We start from the raw sequence: 20760 nt of genomic DNA, 5'->3' as shown, positions 1-20760 counted from the left end.
GAACCTTGGTGTCTCCCTTGTAGTGAGAGGCCCATAACTGAGCATGGTTCTCGAGGTGCAGTCCCACCACCAATGCCTAGTACAGGGAGAAGGTCATGTCCCCTTCTCCTGCTGGCCACGCTATTTCTCATGATGGCCAGGATGCCATTGGCCTTCTTGGCCACCTGGGCACACTGCTGGCTTATACTCAGCTGGCTGTCAGCCAGCACCCACAGGTCCTTCTCTGCCAGGCAGCTTTCCAGCCACTCTTCCCCAAGCCTGTAGTGTGCTTGGGGTAGTTGTAACCCAAGTGCAGGACTGACTTGTAATCTTACAGCTTTTGATACTTTTTTTTTTTTATTTTTAAGGGTTGGAGTTAGGAAGATGTACAAAGTCATGTAAGACACTTGAGTATGCACATATATATATATGTAGAGTTAGATAAAATCCTGTTCATACTGAGTAGTAGCTTTCATTGGTGCACACTTTCCTTCACTTCTGTCAAGAGATCCAAACAATTTTCCTGTTTTGAAGCTGCAGGTAACTGAAAACCAGACTGTTTTAAAAATGAGCAATGGCTTAAGCAGTTTCTTAAAAATAAGACAAATGCAGTTGTTAACATGACAGATTGTTGATAATGTGATAAATGGAATGCATTTCCCTTCTACTTTAAATACACACCTCCCAGCTAATCACACTAGATTGTTTTCACAGTTGGAGAAAAATAGTTTATTTTGTGGCATGATTTGTACAATTGGTAGAGCTGTGTTAAAATGACAAATACCTTTCTAAATGCCTGCTTGTATCCATTGTCTATAAAAGAAACATAGGTGATTAGCAGAGGTATCATAAGCAGAACATCATAAGTATTTTCAAATAATTTTAGTTTGTATGTGCCCTTGTGAACATGTAAGCTTTTATGTGTTGTGATTGTGAAGTAGGAGCACTTAGAGCTTCTTAATTGAAGCTCTTAAACCAACCAACCTGGCAGACAACCAAATTGAAAATACTTAGTAATGTGGAGAGAACAGCATCAATCTAGCTGAAGTAGAAAAGAGCTCCCTTACTTGTGGAAGCACCTCATAAAACCCTGGCTGCATTTACAAATAATTAAATAAATCCCTCTTTCCTACACTAGTTGAAAAGTATTTTCAAAGCCTTGGGGCATGGATGGTTGGAAGCATTATATAATTTTCAAAATAAATCTGTTCTCCAAGTTCATGGCTGTTTGACTTTTTAGCATTATCCTTTTACTGAAAGATCTCTTCACTCCTTGGTATTTATTTTGGTGTATTTCAGAAGCATTTATCCACTTTCAACCTTCATTTTTCAAAGAAAGATAAACCAAGCCAGCTGTCCACTCATAAGCTAAACAGTATTTGACTCTTTGAACGGAGTCATAGTATGGAACTGTAAACCTTGCAGTTTCTTTAGCACACAGTCTTTTTGTTAAACTCTTCCTTTTGTGTTTTTGTCCTGGTTTGGGCCAGGATAGAGCTAATTTTCTGTCTTGTAATGTTGCTTTCAGCTAAGTCTCTTGTAAGTAGCTGTACTTGCTGAAATTAAAAGTTTCTCAGTGAGAAGTGGAGCGGACAAGATAAATGACCAAAATTGTCAGGAGTATTCCATCTAGTATGTGTCATACTCAGTATAAATACGAAGGATCACGAGGGTCAAACCCCCTCCTTACTTCTGTCCCTGTTTGCTTCAGCATCTTGGGAGGATTCCATCCATTCCTCTGCCTGTGGTTCTGATCCGTGCCAGCCCATATCTGTGTGTTCCTGCCTCCAGCTCCCGACTGCTGCCGACTCCAGGAGTCCAGCCTGGACTTTCCCAGGGCTGCCCTGCAGCCTCGGTGGTGATGTGAGAGTTACTGGAGGAAAAGGGGAAGGAACATGGTACTGTTTTGCTGTATATCTTATTTGTATATAATATTTTTTCCTTTTTGTCATTGCTGTTTCATTAAAGCAGTGTGGTTTGGTTTCCAACCCATAAGTCTTTCTCCCTTTTTCTCTCTTCTTTCTTTATCAGGGGTGGGGAGGTGGGGGGGTGACTAATAGAGAGCATCTGTTATTTGGTTAATTGCCAGCTCAGCATTAAACCAGGACAGTTTTAGTGGCATATGCGATGATAATTTGCTATAGTGTGTTAATACTATATATTCTTTCTCAATTTTTTTTCATTCTAATGTGTTTTACATAATACAAGACCAAAAAAAAGAAGTTGATAGTAAAAACCATTTAAAACAAGTGGTTATTCTTGATAGATTTTTTTTCGTGAGTGTTTAATTCCTGAGGCAGGACTTAAAGAACAAGATTTGTTGTGTGCTCTCCTGGTCCTCTCCTTGCCCTTCTTGTGTCTTGCTGCATCTAGGTTGCTCCTTGAGCTCTATGATGCCTCTTCTAAACTCACCGCTCTTGTTCTCAGTTAATTTGCATTCTGCAAAAGCAGTGGAGTCTGGAGCTTGAGTCTTAGCACAATATGCTAAGACTGCAGCTTAAAAAAAAAAAAAGTCACTACCTCCTAGCCCTAATCTTGCACGTGTTGTTCTAACAACCTGATTTGTAATTTAGCTGCTTCCTGCTCCTTCACCCCACCCAAGGCACAAAGAAATAAAGAGAGGGGAAAAATCTTTGGGCTAATTGCTCTGATCAAGCAGTTGCTCTGGGTCTCCCTAGGGTATGCTGGCTTCTTCACTTCTGCAGAGGCTGCTTTACAGCGTTCTGATTGGTTTCTATTTATTCCCTTGGAGAGAGAAGCAGAGCAAAGCAGTTGCTTGACATCTCTGTAGGCATCACATTTTGTTCTACTTTTCTCCTGAAAACCACTAAATGAATGAATGGTTAAGGTATAATTCTTCCCTTAAGTTTTGCTTGATTCCATACCACTTTCTTTCCTCACCAGGGGCTACAAATGTGATGTGAATACTAAGCTTTATTTTAGTTTTCATTCTTTAGCAAAAAAAAGTCAATAAGAAATGTAAACAGGAAAAGAATGATGCATTGCTTTCTGGTGAGCCAGCTGAGTGCTTGATCTGCCACAGAGGATGTTGGTTTGCACAAATGATTTGATTTCTGTGTCCGTGTTCCGCAAAACATGTTTGTTTCTGGAGCTTTGCGGGGAAGCCCAAAACTCTGCTCCAGAACTTTTATGTATCCAAACAGCTTGTGGGCACATGCTGCTGCGTGTGTTGCTGGGACTGGAACAAGGAGAAATACAGGTCTAAAAGCTGTAGGTTTTTCTCTCTCTTTTCTTTGTTTTCCCCCCACTTGTGTTCTTCAAGCATAACTCCTGTTTGATGCAATCAGGCTTAGAAGTAAGTACCTATGCAAGTAGCTTTTTTTTTTGGCCTTTTTATCTGAAACGGTGCTCTCCATTCCTAAAAAGTTTATTTTTGTGGGCATTGGGTGTGTTTTGCAAGGAACTGAAATATAAAGAGTTTACAACAGGAGACTATTTACCCTCTTGCAATGTAGAGGAGGAAAGAGTGTAGTTTTAAAAAGTATTTTAGCCATAGGAAGTGAATGATTGTTTCTCTTCCCCCCCTCCAGGACATCAAATAGCAGGATGGAAGAACTCTAGCTGATGGTGAGACAAACAACACACCCTTTCAGCATGGAGCCTGTTCCAGTTGACGGGGAACTTGATAGAAATTCAGTAAGTAATTTAAATATGGCTTCATGTAATAAGATGAACATGAAAATGCTTTTGCAGGGAAAGGGTTAAATGGCTTGAATCTAGTTTGCTTTGAATTGGTACTTTTCTGGTGAATACATTTGTATTAAAGTATCAACCATAATTTGCTAGATTCTCATGACAAGAAGGATGGATGCCAAAAAGCATGATTTTTTTTTTAATTTTATCCTTGGTGTCTTGATGAGATCTCTCAGACTTACTAGTTGGCACTTTACTAATTAATGACTAAAGACAAAAAAACAATATTTCTTAATGGAATAAGGAGCAGAAAAGGCATGAGTGATAATTTTTTTGTAAGAGTTGATAATCTGTGCTAATTATAAGACTTTTTAAGTAGTGAAAATACCATATTTTTCTTACTAAGCACTATTTAAAGACAGGAAAGGATAGTGGGTCCTGTGACACTTAAGTATCATCATAATGTTGAAGTTATTGAAGAATTTAGTTTTGCCACAAGCTGTGTTATGTGGAAGCACACTAATAGCTGAAACAGGAAATATAGTTTAGTTTCCAGAGCTTGTTTCTGATACAAGGCACTGCCTTTCAAAGGCAAAATGGGGTATCTTTCCTCAAACAGAGGAGAAGCTCAGGTTCAGCACCTCCTTAGTGACAAACTTAATTTGTGATTGTTCAGCCACTTCCTAGAGATAGTAATTTAACCAAGTGTTTTATAACTGTTTGAATAGATAGTTTTTTGTTTAGTAGCAGTTGTTACAAGCTTTGTGTCTGAGAAATCAGCTATCTGAAGATAGTACTTTTCCCAAGCACAGAGCTACTTTTATATGAAAACATGAATTGGACTGCTGTCTCGTGATGGTTTGTATTACTGGTGTTATTCCTTCCTTAGGCTTAATCTAAAACTGTACTGGTAGAAGGGCTAGGTTTTGTATGTTGTAGTAGCAACATTTTTAACTAAATGTGCCTCAGCAGAAGCTAAATCAGTTAAATCTCACTTATTGTTGAGAACCTGCCTTGTCAAAAGGAATAGCTCCATAATCTGTATTGAAAGTCATCAGTTAAATAAATGTGAAAGTAAGGATAGGCCATGTCTCTGGAAGGGTGTTTATTCTAAATACACAAAACTAAGAGAAACAAAAATTGTGGGAGGTGATTGACAGTAATGCCCTGAGGACATTCTTTTCAGAGAAAACACTGAAGCAGTAAAACTGTCACCCTCTTTTTCTATAGGGGTTTGAATACCCCATCTGCAATCAAATGAATTGCAGATGATGGAGGTACAGTGGGCTATTGGAATATGAAGAGGTGTTCCGGCCAAAAATAGTCTCATTTTGTTATCAACATCTTGCATCAGTAATTATAAATGTATATTCTGTGGGGTTTAGATAAATAACAGGCCTAAATACTTAATATGAAGAGAGTGAAGAGAGGGTTGACCAGCAACCAGGGCAGTTTGGTGTGTAAACAGAATGTCTGTGGGAGAAGATCAGGGACAGAGTTAGACAGGCTTGTGTTTCAGCCTCTGGGGTAGGAGCTGTTTGTACCCATTCATAGATTAGCCATGCAGTGCTAAAATATTTACATGAGAAGTCCCTGCATCGTCTTGGGTGACGAGTTGACCAAGGTATCTTGGTCAAGGCTGCTTGAGAAGGTGTTGAGACAGGAGCTGCTGCTGTGCTTTTGCTGATGTGTGCTGCACAGTGGTGTTCCAGGCCTTCAGTCTGTTGCTGGGTCTCTGTACAGTTACTGCAGACTCCTCTATCTTGAATAATGAAATATTGAAGAACAGCTTAGGGTAATAGAGTTCCAGTCTGAAGATAAATTGTTTCCTAGTCTGCAGTATGTTACCTGTGCATTATAAAGAAACACTTTGCCTTGAAAACCATTGGGGTTATTGACCACATTTGAAGAACTAGTACCTAAACCTGTCTGGTAAGTGCATAAGTTTCCCTGAGCAGTGTTTCACTCTTTGAATGTAGTCTCTGACAGAGTTATAAAGTTTATAAAGTTGTTTAGCAAGTTCACTTGGAATTTATTTCAGCTTCCCGTGTTTTCAGTCCTTTTCCAGGAAGTAAAAGATTAGGAAAGAAGAATACCCTCATCTTTCCAATTATATGTTTGCAATTGCAGTATTCTTATTGCAGTACTTTACATTTGCATGTTGCAGTGTCAATTCAACACCCCTAGGCAGGGCAGCTGTGAAGGATAAAAATCTGTTTTGAGATCAGGAGTGGAAGGCAAAAGTCCTGCTTGCTAAGATTTTCCTTTTTCTTTGTTACTGTCCTGCTGTTTAGTCCTGATAATGGAAAAGTGAAGTTGCATCCTCTTCAAAGCAGAACAAGGATTTCTCTCCTTTATGAAGCTGCAGGTTTATTTGGGGGGGGGGGGGGAGTGTGTGACGGGGTATATAGAAAAAAATTTAAATAAAAATTTATTTTATTTTCAAAGAGGAAGTATTTATGCTTATTGGTATACTTGTTTTCTCACTTTCTGTTATTCATGAGTTTCAAATGACATAAGTGGAACCTCTATATATAGCTGAGCACAGAGGGATCTTAGCTTTGGTTGTGGCCTTGTGTAGCAATTATTTATAAAGGCTTCCAGATCAAATGTCAGAAGGGACTGTGGACTACTACTATGTAATTACACTCCTGTAGTGCTTGGGTTAGCATCCAGTGGGACAGAAATTTTTTTATAACTCAATTCTTTGGAAATATTTTTTTATAAAGGTCCTCTTAAATTTAAAACTCCACTGCTTGTCTTGCATCCTAAGCAATTTAAAATGTTACCTATGTTTGCAGATGGACTGAATCCATGGTGTCTACATTTGTGTTTGTGTTCAAAAGAAGTTGTCTTGGGTCTGGCATTAGTGGATTATTGATGTGCAAAACATCTGTCTGAAAGTGAAGCAGTTCTGGAAACAAATTTTGCATTACTTCAGCTTTCTTCAGAGATTTAGTCTTCTGAAAACATTCCAGCTAAAAATTTCTCAATATATTGTGTATCAAGTCATATGAGCACTAAATTGCTGATGGAGAGGTTCCAATCAGAATTAGCAGCTGGAGCTGTTGCTGTTTACTAACCATATATGATGATGGCTTCTGGTAATGGCTTCTCTATGAGCATATTTTTGTCACTTTTGTTGCTTCGACTTTTCTGAACTGCTGAGTCTCTTGAGATCTTGCCTTTGGTATTGAGGTGCATATTGTATTTTAGTTATGAACTAACACTGTTTTTATTGTCCTTCTTCTTTCTGGCTGCTGCTGCTTTTGTGCACTTGCTTCTTCTTGGCCTGGATTTTTTTGTTTGCTGTTCTTCAATTATATGTGTACACAGCATCATGGTGATAACAGAGACTCTTATGGACCATCAAGTAAGTGACACCCCTCTCCTACATATGTGTTTTGCCTATACATTCATAATAGCATATATTTTTTGCATATAGGCTGCTGGGCTAAATGCTAGTTTTTCTTCTGTGTTGTAGTTGAGAAGCTGAAGTACAATAAAAATTACTGTTGGAAAAGTGTTTCACCTGGCATACCAGTCATCTAAATGTTTCCCTACATTAGCCTTTTGTTGTTGTTTTTGTTTCTTTGTTTGTTTTTTAATGGCAGAAGTTTATTATTCACCTCTTTCAATCATGGCTAGAAAAAAAGAAATTTTTTAATTACTTACCTGGCAGGTAAAAACATTTATCAGTTAGAAATGTTACTTTCAAATGTTACTCTAGTACAGATAATAAAGACCTGGAAATAATGCTTAAGAAACAGGGTGTTTTTTGAGCTTATCTGTTCACAGTGCTATGTGGTTCACTTAATACATTCATGTCTTCTGAAATTACCAGGTGTAGATACTGTAATACTCAAATTAAGCAGTGGGTCTGGTGTGCTGATAGGAAAAACTTGAGTGTGTTTTTGTATGTGTGCACACAGCTAAAGACTTGTTAGTGCCATTGGTTCATGTCAGTATGATTGGTACATTTGGCAGAATAATTTTGCCTGGGACTTTGCATATGTGGGGAAGGGAAAGGTTCAGGTACAAATTCTCTTTTTTGTTGTGGGAAACATGGTCAGAAGCCATAGTTTTAGCTGCTGTTTCTTATTATGAAGGCTAAAAAAGTGGAATTAAATTATAATAAATCTCTTTCTGTATCTGATACCCTTACACTATTTTCAAGACTGTAGGCAATTTCACATGCTTGTAGAAACAGAAGAACTGAGAATCTGCCACTTCAGATACATTCTGGGTTTCATAGCTTTTTCTAATGAAATAATTGTTTGTAAAGACACCAATATGTATTTATTCTGATGCATGAATCTTACTGACAAACTATAGCACTGATTTTATGGCCAGTGTGTGCAAAGGCCTCACCAGGGCTGAGTACAGGGGCAGAATCCCTTCCCTGGACCTGCTGGCCACAGTTCCTGACACAGGCCAGGATGCCATTGGCCTTCTTGGCCACCTGGGCACACTGCTGGCTCATGTTCAGCTTCCTGTCAATCCAGACTCCTGAGTAGCCAGCCCTTTTCCCTGTAGTTTGTAAGCTCTCTTTTTAACCTGGATTTCTTTCACTATCTCCCTGTTCAGCCAGACCAGTCATCTTCCCCCTCTGGTTTGCCTTTCAGCACACAGGGACAGTCTGCACCTGTGCATTCAACACTTGCTTCTTGAACTACACCCATCCCTCCTGGACCCCTTTGTTTTCCAGGGGCTGTTTCCCAGGGAACACTCAGAATCAGTCTTCTGAAAAGGCCAAAATCTGCCCTCCTTAAGTACAGCATAGAGGTTTTATTGGTGGCCCTCCTTGCATCCTGGAGTATTGAAAACTCTGTTATTTCATGGTCACTGTGCCCCAGATTGCCTCTGACCACTACATCTCCTACCAGCCTCTCTCTGTTTGTAAACAGAAGGTCTTGTGGGGACCCATCCCTGGTGGGCTCATTTACCAGCTGGAGTAGGAAATTATCCTCTATATGCTCTAGGAATCTCCTACACTGCCTGTTCTCTGCTGTGTGGAGTTCCCAGCAGACACCTGGCAGATTAAAGTCACCCAGCAGAACAAGGGCTGGTGATTTTGAGACATCTGCCAGCTGCTTGTAGAATAGTTCATCACCCACACCATCCTGGTTGGGTGGTCTGTAACACACCCACCATGATATCAGCCTTATTGGCCTTACCCCTGATTTTGACCCATAGGCACTCAACCTTATTGTTCCTGACCTTGAGTTCTACAGAGTCAAGAGACTCTCTAACATACAAAGCCACCCCTCCACCTCTCCTACCTTGTCTGTCCCTCCTGAAGGGCTTGTAGCCATCCATGGCAGCACTCCAGTCATTGGAGTCATCCCACCACGTTTCTGTGATGGTGACTACATCAGAGCTTTCCTGCTGCTCTTGTTTGTTACCCATACTGTGTGCACTTCAGCTGGGCTGCTGATTTCACTCTTAACTCAGGCTTTCCACCCTTAGGCTCATCTCTCCAGAGCCTGTTTTTAATCCCTTCCCTTTTCAAACCTAGTTTAAAGCCCTCTTGATCAGCCTCACCAACTTATGAGCTGTAGTCCTATTGACCCTGCTAGACAGGTGAAGCCCATCTGAATTGAGGAGCCTGGGTACCATGGAATTTGCCCCATGGTCAAAAAACCCCAAGTTCTGCCAGTGGCACCAATCCTTTAGCCAGCTGTTGATAAGATGGGTTTTCCTAGTCCTCTCCTCATTCATCCCTACTGCAGAATGGGATGAATGCTACTGCAGGAACTGAGGCAAACACCTCCTGTGCTCCTGTGGTTGTAATCCGTCTGGTAGAAAGGGTACGATAAGAAGACCCTCTAAAGGAGGCAAATAGAGAAAAATCCAGGGTAATGCATCAAATCATTACTACATAGGAGAAAAGATAGTGATTAAGAAAGATACATCACCACTTGCATGCATTACCATCATCCAGATCCACAGTCTCTGGGGAGCTCTGGTTGCAGCAAGGATTTGCAGCACCCTTCCTGACAAGTGGGAAAATCCTCCGTGGTGTGTCCACTTGTAGGCGAGGCATCCAAAGTTGCTGCGAGAGGATCCAGCCTTCTATCCTTACAAATCAGCATGACTTGCATATTTTGCTATGCAGAACTCTCTCGTTTATGCCTCTCGACCAACCAAGACTGAGACTTGGTCAGAGTCCGGGAGATGGGTGGTAGGGGGTTTCCTAAAATATTGTCTCTAAACGTCAAGTCAGCACAAATGATATTTTGAGATGGTTAGTTGCTGGTATCAGCATAATGATGCAAAAGGTAGCTGCTGGCATCAGCATAGCTATTGTTATAACCTAATACAATACCCACTGATACAAAGGTTATTAGTAAAAAAGACAGGATTCATCTATAGGTCAACTCTTGCTTGGGCCTGTTGTCCAAGCCTTAGCACTGCATCTGGAAAGTTGTTTCCTGGGTTAGCTGTGTTATGGCTAGTTAACCAAGAACTATGATAAATGCAGTTAAGGAAGCAGCCTTTCAGAAGTTAAGTAACAGTCCAGTGCTGTTCCATATTTGATAGCAGCCTTTCCTACCTGCTTCTGATTTTTGTTTTAATTTTCCACTCCTGTCTTAGGGTTGTCCTGTCAGCTCCTTTCTGCCATCCCATCCAAAGCAAATCTCTGATTTGCAGTCTCATTTTCTAGATTTTTTTTTTTTTTTTTTGCAAGACTGCATCTGAATACCAGTTTTGTAATTAATAGTGAAGTTGTTAATAAAAATCTGTGCACAAGAACAGAACATTACTCAATGAGAATTCATTTTCACTTTCAGCAGTGGTAACAAACAGCGATGAATCACAGCATTTAACTCTGGGAAAAATGAGCCAGCGCCAGGGAAAAGAAGCCTATTTTACCCCATCCAAAGAGTTATTACAACCATCTCTCAGCCCAGGAACTGCCCACAGCCATGGTAAGACAAAGTTTTTTTTTTTTATAGAGGTTTTAAAGAACTGAAATGCTGACATGAATGAATCTGCTCCAGATGTTGGTTCAAAACCACTACCTTTCACAAAAGAGAGGTAAGGAAGAAAGATTGAAATATTGTACGTGGTTCTTTGTATCCTTACGTGTTAATCTGAAAGAGGAAAAAAATGCATTAAGTGGTGCACTAGTTCATTAAAGCATGCTATGATTTGTAGGAGAGCAGTCCATGTGATGGTAAATCATCACCTGTATGTAATCCTGTAATTTATCGTCATGTTAATTTCAGAGATGTTTTGCAGAAGTGGCATGATACACCACCTCAGCCTGGAACCTATGTGTAAAGGTCTTTAAAAATTACTTGTACTGAAATATCCTTCTCTTTAGGAAAGGGAGAAAAAAAAAGTTTCAATTCTACTTTTTGCCAGCTTTCAAACAGTCCGTCTGTCTTGCTGTTGAAAACACTCAAGAACTGATCAGATGCAAAGGCAGTTGACATGTTGATAATCTGTTTAAAAGCAAAAAAACAAGCCTAGTTGCTCTCCTTGTGCTTATTTGCATTTGAAACTGCTTGTGTTGTCCTGTTGCCTAAGATATCATTAGACATGTTTGTTACAGAGTGTCAAGTCCTTAATGAAAACTTCAGGCTATTGTAATTAATTTTCTCTCTCCTCTTATTCTTGAAAGCCATGCTAGTCACTTATGCTTCCTGTAACTCTTGCCACAAGTAGTGTTTCTGCAATATTTTAATTTGTATGAGTCTTCCTAACTCCCATAGTTTGCTTTTTCAAAGTAATGATATTAGTCTGTCAGAGTAAGAGAGGGAGTTTCTGGGGTAACTTTGAATGATTTTCATGCTTTCCCATTAAGTAGTGTTCAGATAAAAAGAAGAAAAAAACCTTTGAAACCAAAATTAGCTGTTGCTATGTTGAATCTGGTAGTCTTTCCGTGTATATTAACAATTACAGTGGTAGCATTTTCAGTGCTACCTACAGCTAGCTCTGATATATTATCTAAAAACTGCTGTTATCTCACGGGAAGAGCACCTGCTGTTCTCTTGCTTGCATTGTGCTTAGACTGAAATAATTTTCTGTAGAATAGTCATACTGAGTTTGGTTTTAATTTCTATTATGTTCAGAGAAATTTTTTGGTTATTCTCTCTATGTACTGTGTTGTATCGCTTACTTAGACAAATGTTGTAGTTATGTAAGTGTATTTTAATATTGTAGTAATGTCTTCCTTTTCATGTTGCTACACCCAGTAATCTATAAAAGCAAACTGCTGTGCTTTTTTAAGTGTTTTCAATCATAGAAAAGTCAATAAAATGGACTTAAAAAGCACTAAGACTTGATTGCACGATGTCAGATTCCTTGCAGATACTGTTTTATCTTTGGTTGTTTTTCCCTCTGATCATTTCAGGGCTTTTATAATGTTTTTGAACTGGTTAAATGTATCTGTGCCTTTTTCACCATCAGTCCTCACTGACTTAGTCTCATAAGGAATGCTGCTGAAGATCAGGATGTAGTTTCATGAACTTGCAGTCACATTCAATTGTGAAAAAGTATGATGTAGGCTTAGGCTTCAGCAACCTTTAATTACTAGCTTCTAGTGTTATCTGCAACTCTGGAGGAGTATGTTTGATTTTTATAGTGTGTGGTTGACCCACATTTAGAAGTTGGGTGGTTATTTTGTGGTAGTTACTCCTACAGGGAAATCACAATGCTGGCGGAAATGTGAACTTCTTATATAGGGAATAAGATATGCTATTCAGGCCTGAAAAATAAGAGTTTAGATATTTAAGCCTGACTATTGCAACTGAGATCCAATTAGGAAAAGTCTTTATAACAAATCTGTAGTATTCTATGATGAGAATATTCAGAAATATAGGAAACTTCTAGGTATTTTTAAAAGGCATTACTGTGAACTAAATGGAGATACTGACACCTGAATACATTCTTAGAAGATGAATAATGGAATAATTGAAAAGCATGTAGGCACAGGATAAAATTTAAAATTAAAACAGAAAAATGTATGATAGTCTTCAAAGAGCTGATTAAGTGTATATATAAAGGGGAGCTGTGGCATGGGGATTTGGCTTTTGGGCCTTCTTATTCTACCTGATTTTAAGATTCTTGAAGATATGTTGTCCTCTAGTCTGAGACTGAAGACTGCTTATCTTTTAGGCTACAGACTGCCCTTTAAAGGTGTGGAGGTCGGACTTGCTTCCAGAAAAAAATTCAGCAAGGTTGTTTGACTGAAATGTATTAGGAAAATTGATAGGGGAGATGGTGCTTGTTTATTACATTATCAAGTTTATGTAGCAAATTGGGAATTTTAATGCTGAAAAGCTAACACAGCTGTGGCATTGTTCCTGACATAGACTCAGAAATAAACCCACACTGATTAAATTTATGTCTTACTCATCATTAGTTATCTAGAGTGTCATAGTAAGCCAATCCTGATCATCATTCTGTAATTGTAATTTGTTCTATAAATTCATTGAGCCTTTAAATGTCAGTGGCCTTAAGCTGGAGAGTACCAAAATCCAAATGTCATCTCAGATGTGTTGAGGTCCAAGAGACATCAAAACAAACCTAAACACTAGCTTTTTGCAACCACAGCATGCAAGAAAGAATTTAATAAGGGTACAAAGTTTACTGAACTAGACAGGATTTCACGTGCAGTGTCATACCACTGTTTCTAGAAAGCCAGCAATACAATTTTTCATGGAAGCTCTAAGCTCAGCTACACAAAGTTCTCTTAGAATTGTAACTGAGGAACTTCTGAAAGTGGACTTGAGCAGCTCCATATTGAGTTAATCTTGAAAAATTTTCCTGATTATCCCTACTTTTCATTGCATATATATGTTAGAAAGTGTTTTCTAGATACCTTCACTCAGTATCTCACAGTTTGCAAAATGACAAAAATGTATTCTGTGTTCTGTGACTGAAAAACAGAAGTGTCCTAAGTGCAGGGATGTGGACTGACAGCAAAAGCAGTCACAGGTCTGCCAGTAGCGTTTGTGAATGGAAAAGAGGAGGTGAATCTGATTTTGAGGGAGAGTAAGGGCATTTCTGGCTGTGCTGGGCTCATACTAAAGTATGTTTGCTCTGGAATAAGCATCTAAAAGACATGCTAGGATTTTAATACATACAGCAGTGCTTCTGGGGAGAAAATACAAATGTAGCTACTTTCTAACTCCACTGGTAGAATACTGATGCTTGCTTAAATACCAGCTTCCACTTTGCTTTCAACTATCACTTTCAAAATGCTAACACTTCTTTTTGATAATGGTGTTTGGTTTGCAGATGGTAAAATCTTGCCAATCTATCTGTTTCAAAATCAAGCTGTTGCCTGGATAGTTGAATTATATCTAATCTTTGGTAATGATTTCTGGTTTTCCTCTCATTTCCTTTGACTTTACTCTCTTTATCTAAATTGACTTAGTCATACAAGTACTGAAGTACCTTCATGCAGTCTCCTGTTTCCCCTAACTATATCCTATGAATAGAGAAACTGAAGAATAACTAAGATTTGTTATCTTGACACAGTAAATTCAACTTATTGTAAGCATGACAATGCTTACCTCACGTCATCTTTCTGTTAAGTGTCTCACCTCTTCAACAGTAGAGGACTATTAGAAGGCTTGTTGAGGCTCTCTTGCAAGCTTATTTTTTAACACTTCGATATTAACTGTGTAATTAATTTTGCTCTACAGAGAAGGTGCCTTCAGAAAAGTGCATCTAATGTCTTAGAAAAAATGTTAACAGTCTTGCCTTCTTGTTCCATGTGGGAATTCTGTCTAAAATGTTGCAAGCTCATGGTCTTGAAGAGTCTTGGTCTCACTCGCTGTATTCTTAAGAGGTGTTTTAATTTGTCTTACCTTGTCTTTTGATGATGAGGACATCATCAACAGAGTATGACAGCATTGTGGACTGGTTGTTCTTTAGGTAGTTCTGAGTTAATATCTGTTGTATTGCTGCAAGAACTCAGGTGGTCACTTTTCAGTTTTAGGACCAAGCATTTATGGAGGTGAAGCCTCCTGTTCTGAAAAACTGAGAGACTTATTGGAATAACTTTAGTGATTGTCTCAAATGGGGTGTGAGTGAGATTCTGGTCATAGTAATCAAAGAAGGAGTATATCAAGGAATAAAATAATCTGGTTTTAGTTTGTGTTACCAGACCAAACTGCCTGTGAAATATTTTAACTTCTGCTGTTTGTTGTTAATCACCTCAGTTATCCTGACCTCCTGCTTTCTTACTGTACTGCACACTCTGGCACATTCCTCTCTGCAAGTCATTGTGTGTTTATTAAAACTTGCCATTTCTGAAGGGCTACTCCACTCAGTATTTGTGGCTTGGGTGAACTGAATGTCCTCCTTTCTGGGTGGGTTATAGCTTTATGAAAGGGTGGTACTGAGCTTGAAACAGCAGGGCTGATTACTGTGAAACTTCACGAGTAAGTTCTCTTTCTCCATGACGATCCCTGCAGAGGTTGCCTACTTGAACCTGAACTGTGGGCTGAGATGAAAGTTAGAAACCTGAGCAGTGTGCAAGCCTATTTACTTTGGGTGGGAGGTGCTGAGCAGGGGTGTTTGCAAGCTACAAGGTGCAGCCAGTTAGAGTTTCGAGCAAGGTGCTTGGGAGCCTTTGTGTTCATTCATGACCACTCTCAAGGGTGCCTCTGAAATTCATCCTCAGCTAAACTATCCTCCATCTAAAAATACCAGTAAACAAAAATATTTGCTGAAAGAAACTTAACAATGTAAACTACCAACACAGTTTGTAGCTGTATGGTTCATACTTTTTCTGAGTCAAATATTGGTGTCTGAAGGCAAGTATATCTTCAATAACCTTATTTTGCTAAATACAAGAAATACACTTTCACCTGAAGTCTTTGTGTAAAAATCAGGTACTGGATAAAACACATTCATAGGTGTGATGGTAGAGCAGTTTATTTTTTCTGCTTTCTGCATGCTGCAAAGAATGTTTATGCTGTCTGTAGAGAATTCTTTACAATCTTTTATTTGACTTGGGGGGAGACTTGCTGGAAAACAGCATTGTCAAGTTGTCAGGACAAATCATTGTCAGACTTGGAGAGCTTGCCTAAAAAGCTTCTGTCTTCTTTTCCTTTTAGCTTTTATGGAATTCTTCCTTAAGAAGGTTTTGGGGTTTCCCTATATACCTCTAAGGGGAAAGATTGTTTTACTTTTGATCACTAGATCTACTCTTAGTTGCATAATTGTGTTAGTATCATTTGGGGTAATCTGTTCATTATTTAAAACTTGTAGAATCTGTATAAAAAGGATTATTAAGTTTATAATTGCTCATTTGGATAGTGCAGAATATATTTGATTTCCATTTAGTTTCTGTGATTGGATTTCACATCTGTACAACTAAGAGAGGTCTCTTCTGATAAGCCTGTGTTTTTTTCAGCTGTAAATATTTTTCAGGTGGACAAATATTTTAAAACTAAAACCAGGCTTTGACAAAGGTGTTTATGTGCGGTTGAAATCAACCTTGACTTCTGTTTGCCTGTTTTATACACTGCGATTTAAGTTTTGCCTCAGACATTATCTTGGAAGAATGTCTCAAACATGGGGTTATTTGGTTTTCAGCCAACATTTATTATTGAAGAAGCCCTGACTGAATTGTTTATATAAGAAATGCTTTCTGTCCCTTAGAGAATGCGAACAGCAGATAAATTTTCCTTCTTTAAAGGGATGCTCAACAGATTGACTGAGAAATGGATTCTTCCCCACCTCCCCTCCCCAACAGATGAATCAAATACTTCAGTAATGTTGTTTTTCTTCTACTGATTTGAGTATTATATAAAATGGATAAACCAGAAGACCTTTTCTCCCTTTCAGTGGCATATGTAGTCTAGTGCCTGCTTTCGTGAAGTACTTTGCTTCTTTTATGTGGAAACTTATTTTTTCATCTAAACTTTGGTACATACCTGATGCATTTAGGCTAGACTGCAGATACTCTTTGTTTTATAGAGTGTTTTTAGCTATGCCTGACTTCTGCAATTGGACTTGGCTGTAGTTCTATTCATGGATATTTAGAAGATGTGTGAACTTCAAGTTGTGTATGTTAGTGCATTTTCTAAGTGTATCAATTATTAAGGCACTGGGAACTGATAGAAGGTATCCTGGGATGCTAGTAAAAGGTCAATTAATGAATTATACTAATTCCATTTTTTTTCAATAGATTTGTCTATTCTGTCTGAATTTGTTCTCAGAGAGGGGAGAGTTTTTGTCAAATACATGATGCCTAATGAAGCGCACCTTTCCATGTACAGAACGTGCAAATTAAAGCACTTCCAACTACTTAAAAGTACAGTTGTCCTTTTAGGAATCAAATGTATTACTGCAAGGAATTAAAAGGATTTCTAAGAACTTTGGGCACTGAGTATGTGTAGAGTATAAAGCAGTTTAATATCACAGGATGGCACTTGTGTGTTAAAACCTTCAGCTTAGAATCACACTATGGGGAAAAATACTTGTTTTATTAAGTGTTCCAGATTCCTTTTGATCTAACAACCATTCAATTGTGTGTCAGCTGTTTCTCCAGCAAAATATACATCTTTGAACTAGTTGAAGCAAATGAGCATGTACATGAACAGCTGTTGAACAGGTGGAGAACTAGTCAGTTTTTACAGCCAAATGATGTAATTAACTGTTACACCACTTCAGTCTTAAGTTTATTATGAGGATGACTTGGTGGGAGAGGAGGGAGATGAAGGGGAGGAAGCTTTAATTTTATTTTTTTCCTTTCCCTCTCCTTTGCTATGGAGAAACAATTACTTTTTGGCAAGAAGTACACTGTCTGTCTCTCCTAGATTTCTGTTGAGCAAAAAGTACTTAGAATACCTGGAGAACAGCTTCCTTGGTTGGGAGTTAGCTTCAGAGAGGGGAAATGTAACACTAGTCTTACTGAAATTACCTAGCTGAAGATCTGCATTTCAATTCTAAATGGAGAAAAGGGCGTAGGAAAGAGAGGTTTTTAATCTGTTATTTTACAGTTTGGTTACAGTGTCAAGTGACCTGAGAGGTCATGGAGAAAAATAAAGGAAAAACCTTCCAGATTACATTGTTTCCTCTAGCTTGAAGACTGTTTTGGAAGAACCTGGTAGACTGGCAGAGTCGGGCTTGATAGTGGTTTCAGAAGTGGCTGGTACAGTGTCTGGAGGCAGATGCTGACCAAGAGGTGTCAGCTGTAGAAAGCAGTGTGGGTGGGTGGCCTCCCCTTTGGCTGTGCTGCCCTGTCATTAGAGTACAGGACACAGAGATGCCCTGATACCGGTGTCAGCAGAGTGTTCTGGGCAGGGTCATAGCCCTGACTCTGAAACAGGAGAATACAGACCCATGAGGTGGGCAAGACAGGTCTGTAATGAGAGGATACTGTTCCTTCTGTGTGCTGGGGGGTTTCCTACTGCAGCTTTCTCTTCACTTTTATTAAAAAAAACCATAATGCGTGTTCTGAAGAATTTTGGAGCAAGGTAGTTATCTTTGTTTTGCAGCTAGGAAGATAGACTTGGAGAAGTGATGTGGAACCATGTTTATTTTTTTAAAAAAAAGAAAATTCTCTCCCTTGCATTCCCTTCTTCTTGTACCACCATTCCACTTCTTAACTTTTACTGCTTCTCTTTCTGTTCCATTTGGGACATGTGCACAAGGACTGCTTCAGCTGAGAGAAGAATGAGACATAGTAATGGATAAAGGGACACAAGCCTAATGCTCCTCTAATTTCTCCCCATCACTGTATTAAAGTGAAAAGATTTTTTCAATTCTTAAAAGCAAAAGTTACAGTAATGGTTTCTATTGATATGTTGTATTTAGTTTTTATAGTTGCATCATTTTTCCTTGGCATTTATGTCCTTGGGACATTAGTTAAGAGGCATGAAGAAATTCTAGTGCTTTGTGAGATCCTGGATACTACTACATTTCATAGTCAGAAAAATTAACTTAGCTTTTTCTGTCTTAGTATACGTACCTGTAGATGCTAATGCACATATGCTGCAGTTTAAAGCTTTCATAGGGGTTATGAAATATTTCAGTCTGCTGTGTTATCCTTGAACTAATGTGAACTGAAATTACTAAGATGCAAGTACTAAGTACATTTTTTTGCATAAGCAGCTGGAATAAACAGGATTATTTGGGGACTAATCAAATTCACACTACAGATGATTTAATTTGTGGCAAATGTTTCATTTTATAAGAAAAAAATGACCTGTAGTATGGAATAAGGGAGAACAAGTTCTTCTTTTCAGTCCAGTTTTTAGAGCCTTATTTTTGCTTTCCATCAAGCAAAGCAGTTTTCAAATCATATTTTGTCAGTTTGCAAACCCTATTTTCAAAATGCTTTTTTGACATCAGGTGTGATGGGGAAAATAGGATCAACAGAGAAGCACCAAGTGGAAAGGAAATTCCACATATGGAGGATGGTGGCCAGGCATACTAGTTATTAGGGCAAAGAAGCAGCTGATCAAACAAGCAGTAAATGAAGGATGTTAGGGAGAGCTTATTTGACTTTATTCTGGTAGCTTCCACAGAAGCAGTCTGGATCAGCTGACTGGAAGCTCAATTTACTGGGATCTTTTAAATTTAAAATTTAAGTTGGTTCTCATGAATGTTTTATTCATTGCATAAAACATTTGGGGCATTAATAATGAAAAACCATTTGCTGTGAAGCTTATTTCGTGCAGCTCTTCCAGGAGTCAGGCTGGGGATTATATGTAAATGTGGCAGAGTCTTAGTGAAGACAAAATTATAATCTCACCTTTTAAATAAAAATAAGAAAGAATGTAGGAACCAGGACAATCGGTTGTTGAAAACTAGCTTGGTAAGTGCCTAAATAGGAAAGTATGAAATGGCTGCATAGCACAAAACATTGGCACCCTTTTCAGATTCTTGTAGTATGCCACAATATAAAGTAGGGGAACCACAAAGCTCATGAGTTGTGCTTTATGCAATAAAAAATTGGGACTTTAAAGACTGACTGGAAAAAGATGTGATTTAATGAATCCATCAAACCTAAATAATAACCATTTTTGAGTACTTAGAAAGAAGAGATGAGCAGGGCCAAAGCGGAGATGCAAAAAATGAGATGCAGTATATTTGTGGAAAAGAAGAGCTGAAGCAAAGCCATTCTGCTTTGAGTGTCCTAATGGGTTTGACAAGAGGAGTATAGCATTGCTTGGCTTGCTGCTGATTTGGCAGCCTCTGTCTCTTCACTGCATTTTTCATGTGTGCCCTTTGTTTCTTTTTTTTTTCCTTTTGTATCTTACTCATCAGAATGTGAGGTAAAAGGCTGTTACTGCAACACCCTTGTTTCAACCAGCTAATGCTAACCAGCTTTCACAGAGACCATAATCCTTATACAAACACCTTAACTCATGAAGGAAGAGGGTCCAGTGCGACGTAGGTTTTCTTCATGTGCTGGGATTTCATCTGTGTTTTCTCCAAGAGCTGATGGCCGAAAGCTTGTCCGAAATGCTTCATTTGGAGGATATAATGAACTCTCTCCTGCTTTACCAGGTTTGTTGTGGTCTTGCATTTCTTAAAATGTACAGAAGAGAATGTAATTTCCACCTCAGATTTTTCAACTCGAATGAAAGGAATGTACTGAGATGCTGGTAGAAATCATAATATTGCTTGTATGCATTTAGATAACAGTTTTTGTAGTGGCCAAATTTGTAGATAGGCAACTGAGTAACTCAGTTTACACCACAGCAAATCTCTCTTTAAAAGGCGTTTGTGTGTTTGATGCTGACTGGAATATTTGTTTTGGTGGTTTGGGCTTTTGTGACTCAAGTTCTGTGATGTGGTTTACAAATTCCTTCCTGTCTTGCATTTTCCACTCCCCACATGTACAATAGGCTTGCTTTAAAATAGTGAAGTACAGTGGAAGGTTTTAATTCATCTATAGCAACTGAAGAACCTTCATGCTTGTCATGAATGGCTTGACAGTAAGCGACAGGATAGAATAAGCAAGGGCTAAAAGCATAGCCTTACTAAACTTGGCAGTGCAGGATCTTTTAAGAGATTGAGCATCAGAAAGTGCTTGAATCTCCTTTTGCTCAGACATTTGTTTCCTCAAAATCAGCACTGGAATACTTAAATAAATCATCCATAATGTATACTTCTGACACAGGTACCTGAATGTCAGCAGTTTACTCA

The 20760-nt window shown here is 38.7% G+C and overlaps 1 protein-coding gene across 5 annotated transcripts in view; it reads left to right on the top strand.

Moving 5' to 3' along the window:
- The window catches only part of OSBPL8 (oxysterol binding protein like 8), an 82514-nt gene that overhangs the window by 23648 nt on the left and 38106 nt on the right, over window positions 1-20760 (top strand). The window contains exons 2-5 of one of the 5 annotated variants that reach the window (XM_030444954.1): window positions 3531-3636; window positions 6970-7006; window positions 10428-10565; window positions 19876-20118. In XM_030444954.1, the coding sequence (XP_030300814.1) occupies window positions 19977-20118 (142 nt within the window). In that variant the 5' untranslated portion in view covers window positions 3531-3636; window positions 6970-7006; window positions 10428-10565; window positions 19876-19976. The remainder of the gene's footprint in view (window positions 1-3530; window positions 3637-6969; window positions 7007-10427; window positions 10566-19875; window positions 20119-20760) is intronic. The other 4 variants (XM_030444941.1, XM_030444947.1, XM_030444970.1 and 1 more) reach the window with 4 other exon arrangements.

The sequence above is a fragment of the Calypte anna genome, chromosome 1 (genome assembly GCF_003957555.1).
Source record: "Calypte anna isolate BGI_N300 chromosome 1, bCalAnn1_v1.p, whole genome shotgun sequence".
NCBI lineage: Eukaryota > Metazoa > Chordata > Aves > Apodiformes > Trochilidae > Calypte > Calypte anna.
The sequence above is the reverse complement of the archived record's forward strand: the minus strand, read 5'-3'. Positions and strand labels throughout refer to the sequence as shown.